A 1,923-nucleotide genomic window follows, 5' to 3' on the forward strand; every position below is an offset into this window, starting at 1 on the left:
ATAAAGAATTCGAGTAGTTTAACAAACACAACAGCTTTCAGGAACCTATACAATTGCTCTAAGTTAGTAATGAGACGGACAACAGTAATAGGCATATCTGAATTGATGAAGTCCTATAATTGATTCTAGTTTTAAAGGAAAGCATTACAACATCACATAGGAGGATTCTAGTTTTAAAGTAAAGCATCACAACATCACATAGGAGAGACATCAAAAACGCAAGCGGCAACGCTGATCAACTATAGTGGTTATACCTCTGTGTGACCTAATAGACCAAATAGGATATAAATCCCATACGTCGTAATCAAGATTTATTTTAATGGGTTTATCTCTATGTTTAATCTGGTGAACTAAAATAGAAGTAATGGTTTTATCTCTAGGTTTAATCTGGTGAACTAAAATAGAAGATTATTACATGGCCAAGGTCCCTGATCAGGGTCAATTTTACTGCATATTTATCAGGAACTTGTATTTGCAGTGTGTTTATTTAGGCATTCACATTCTCGGTATATTTTACTTACATTTTCACTATGGCTTACAAAGCTTCTAAAAGATTATGAAGTGGTCATGGTCAGAGCTAATTTTAACAGGATGCTTATTAGGCAACCAATTTTCACATCCGTGCTTATTAGACATTCACCATGGCTTAGAAGGTTTCTCAGAGATTTTGCTTGAGAGGTTCTTGAAAAACATAAATTGAGATCTTGCTTGACTCAATACCTTCATTTTAATGCTTGACTCAATGCATCCATTTTTATCTGGATTAATCAAGAAAAAGAGAAGCATACCCTAGCTGATGCGGCCGTTTACTCTCATTGTCCAGCATTGCTTCAAAAAGCAGTTTTCCTATCCCAGTCCTGCACAACAGTAAGAGTCTCATGACATATACAAGCAAGACTGTATACAATTACTATGTAAACAAATACATACATATTTATTATGTTACCCCAAAAATATGCAATGGGTCTGTCGCTGACCTCTGAAAAGATTCATGTACATAAAAGTCCAGAACGCATATGGGAGAAATCTGCGAATACTGGTCATTTTGCCTCCATATATATAGGTTCTTTACGCCGGTCTTCAAGAGTCCCTTCACAGTAACGGTATTCGGCTGGGAATCGTGGGGTACTGTCAACAGATAAAGATGGTGGGAATTGGAAAGAAGCCTCTTGTAGTCTGTAACTGGGGCTTTCAGCCTCTGAGCATGGGCAGATCTGATACCCATTTCGTCAATTATAGCCTTCAACTCCTCTTTCTCTTTTATTCCCAATCCATCTGCCATTAAAACGCACTAAGAGAAAACGTAATCCTGTAAACAGAGAAAATGTGAAGGAAAAATGAATTCAGACTTACTGATTCGAGTAGAATTCCATATTGAAACAGAAGGATTTAAGCCGCTGCTTGACAGAGTTGGAATGCTGCAACTGCTGTCCATCTCTCAATCTGGATCTCTCCGCGGCTCTCCGTTAACTTTTCCTGAGTTTTTAGGCCGCGACTACTTTAAACAAAACCATGAATTACACCAAATTCAAATTCTCTTTAACTACGTACTCGCTCTCATATCGTTCCGTTCTCATATCCACTCCAAGCTTTTAATGAACGTGCAGTGGGCCAAGGAAGCCTTAAATAAAAGTGAGGCGGGGTGATGTGACTGGCTGCCAATGGGCCTTCATCCCACGCCATCTTGGTGGGAGTTTATTGAGTCTTTAGTCTCTGAAAGTTCAAATATTTAAAGCGACATGCTTCACTTTTTACGGGGCAGAGGGGTTTGCGTAGAAAAGTAGGTTGGCATCGAATCACACATAAGTAATAGAGTATTTTGAAGAATTAAAACTGATTTTTTTTATTTTTTAAAAGATTGAAATTTATTTTAAATAGTAATTTAGAAGTTATTAATTAAAAATATATAAATTTATTGATTAT

At 37.0% G+C, this 1,923-nt stretch overlaps 1 protein-coding gene across 1 annotated transcript; it reads right to left on the bottom strand.

The window, feature by feature from the left end:
- Positions 1-763: 763 nt before the first annotated feature.
- LOC149140162 (uncharacterized) lies at positions 764-1,669 on the bottom strand. Its single transcript, XM_089450910.1, has 3 exons — positions 1,354-1,669; positions 978-1,275; positions 764-857 (listed from the first exon to the last, which is right to left on the bottom strand). Exons 1-3 carry the CDS (start codon positions 1,433-1,435, stop codon positions 764-766), a joined length of 474 nt encoding a protein of 157 aa, XP_089307036.1. The 5' UTR covers positions 1,436-1,669.
- Positions 1,670-1,923: the final 254 nt, after the last annotated feature.

Source organism: Pinus tabuliformis, chromosome X (genome assembly GCF_031772625.1).
Source record: "Pinus tabuliformis cultivar Carrire ecotype Pingquan chromosome X, CPIR1, whole genome shotgun sequence".
Taxonomy (NCBI): domain Eukaryota; kingdom Viridiplantae; phylum Streptophyta; class Pinopsida; order Pinales; family Pinaceae; genus Pinus; species Pinus tabuliformis.